General features: G+C 61.7%; 1 protein-coding gene across 1 annotated transcript in view; it reads right to left on the bottom strand.

Moving 5' to 3' along the window:
- MXRA5 (matrix-remodelling associated 5) overlaps positions 1-940 on the bottom strand; it is a gene marked incomplete at both ends in the record, with an annotated part of 32,648 nt that overhangs the window by 28,169 nt on the left and 3,539 nt on the right. The window contains 2 exons of the mRNA XM_006763161.1: positions 6-250; positions 353-377. Of these exons, the coding sequence (XP_006763224.1) occupies positions 6-250; positions 353-377 (270 nt within the window). The remainder of the gene's footprint in view (positions 1-5; positions 251-352; positions 378-940) is intronic.

The raw sequence follows: 940 nt of genomic DNA, 5'->3' as shown, positions 1-940 counted from the left end.
ATGGCCCACGGCGGGGACGCCGGGTCCGTCGCGGGGGTCGGCGGGTCGTCGCAGTCCTCGTCTTCGTCCTGGTCCTCCTCGGTGCTGGTCAAGGTCGCGTTGGGCCTCAGGGGGGACACGATGGTCGGCCGCCCGCAGGGGATGGTATCGAGGGTGTGGATCTCGCGTCCGCGTAAGGCGGTGGGGCTGGAGCAGGCGGCACAGAGCTGGCCACCATCGTAGGCCTTATCTTTCTTGCATTTGAGGGTCCCTGCGACAGAGAAGGAGGGAGACGGGGTGTAAGGAAGGGGCCGCGACTGGCTCGACGGCCGTCCCACCCGGCGGGCGTCCCTGTGAGGACCGAAGCCCTCACTCTCCTTGCCTCTGTGCCTTCCTGTCTGGCCAAAATCCGCTGAGCACAGTGCGTGGGGACTACCCAGGTGGTCCCTAGACCGGGGGTCGGCAAACCGCGGCTCCCGAGCCACATGCGGCTCTTTGGCCCCTTGAGGGTGGCTCTTCCGCAAAATACTGCTTGCGGGGCGAAGTTGCCTTAAAACATCCGCTGAGCACAGTGCGTGGGGACTACCCAGGTGGTCCCTAGACCGGGGGTCGGCAAACCGCGGCTCCCGAGCCACATGCGGCTCTTTGGCCCCTTGAGGGTGGCTTTTCCGCAAAAATACCTCGTGCGGGGCGGGCACGTACAGGGCGAAGTTGCCTTAAAATGTTAAGTGAAGCCCTGGCCGGTGTGGCTCAGTGGATACAGCGTCGGCCTGCGGACTCAAGGGTCCCGGGTTCGATTCCAGTCAAGGGCATGGACCTGGGTGGCGGGCACATCCCCAGTGGGGAGTGTGCAGGAGGCAGCTGATCGATGTTTCTCTCTCATCGATGTTTGACTCTCTATATCCCTCTCCCTTCCTCTCTGTAAAAAATTAATATATATATATATAAAGAAAGAAATAAC

The sequence above is a fragment of the Myotis davidii genome, unplaced genomic scaffold (genome assembly GCF_000327345.1).
Source record: "Myotis davidii unplaced genomic scaffold, ASM32734v1 scaffold2639, whole genome shotgun sequence".
Classification (NCBI taxonomy): domain Eukaryota; kingdom Metazoa; phylum Chordata; class Mammalia; order Chiroptera; family Vespertilionidae; genus Myotis; species Myotis davidii.
The sequence above is the reverse complement of the archived record's forward strand: the minus strand, read 5'-3'. Positions and strand labels throughout refer to the sequence as shown.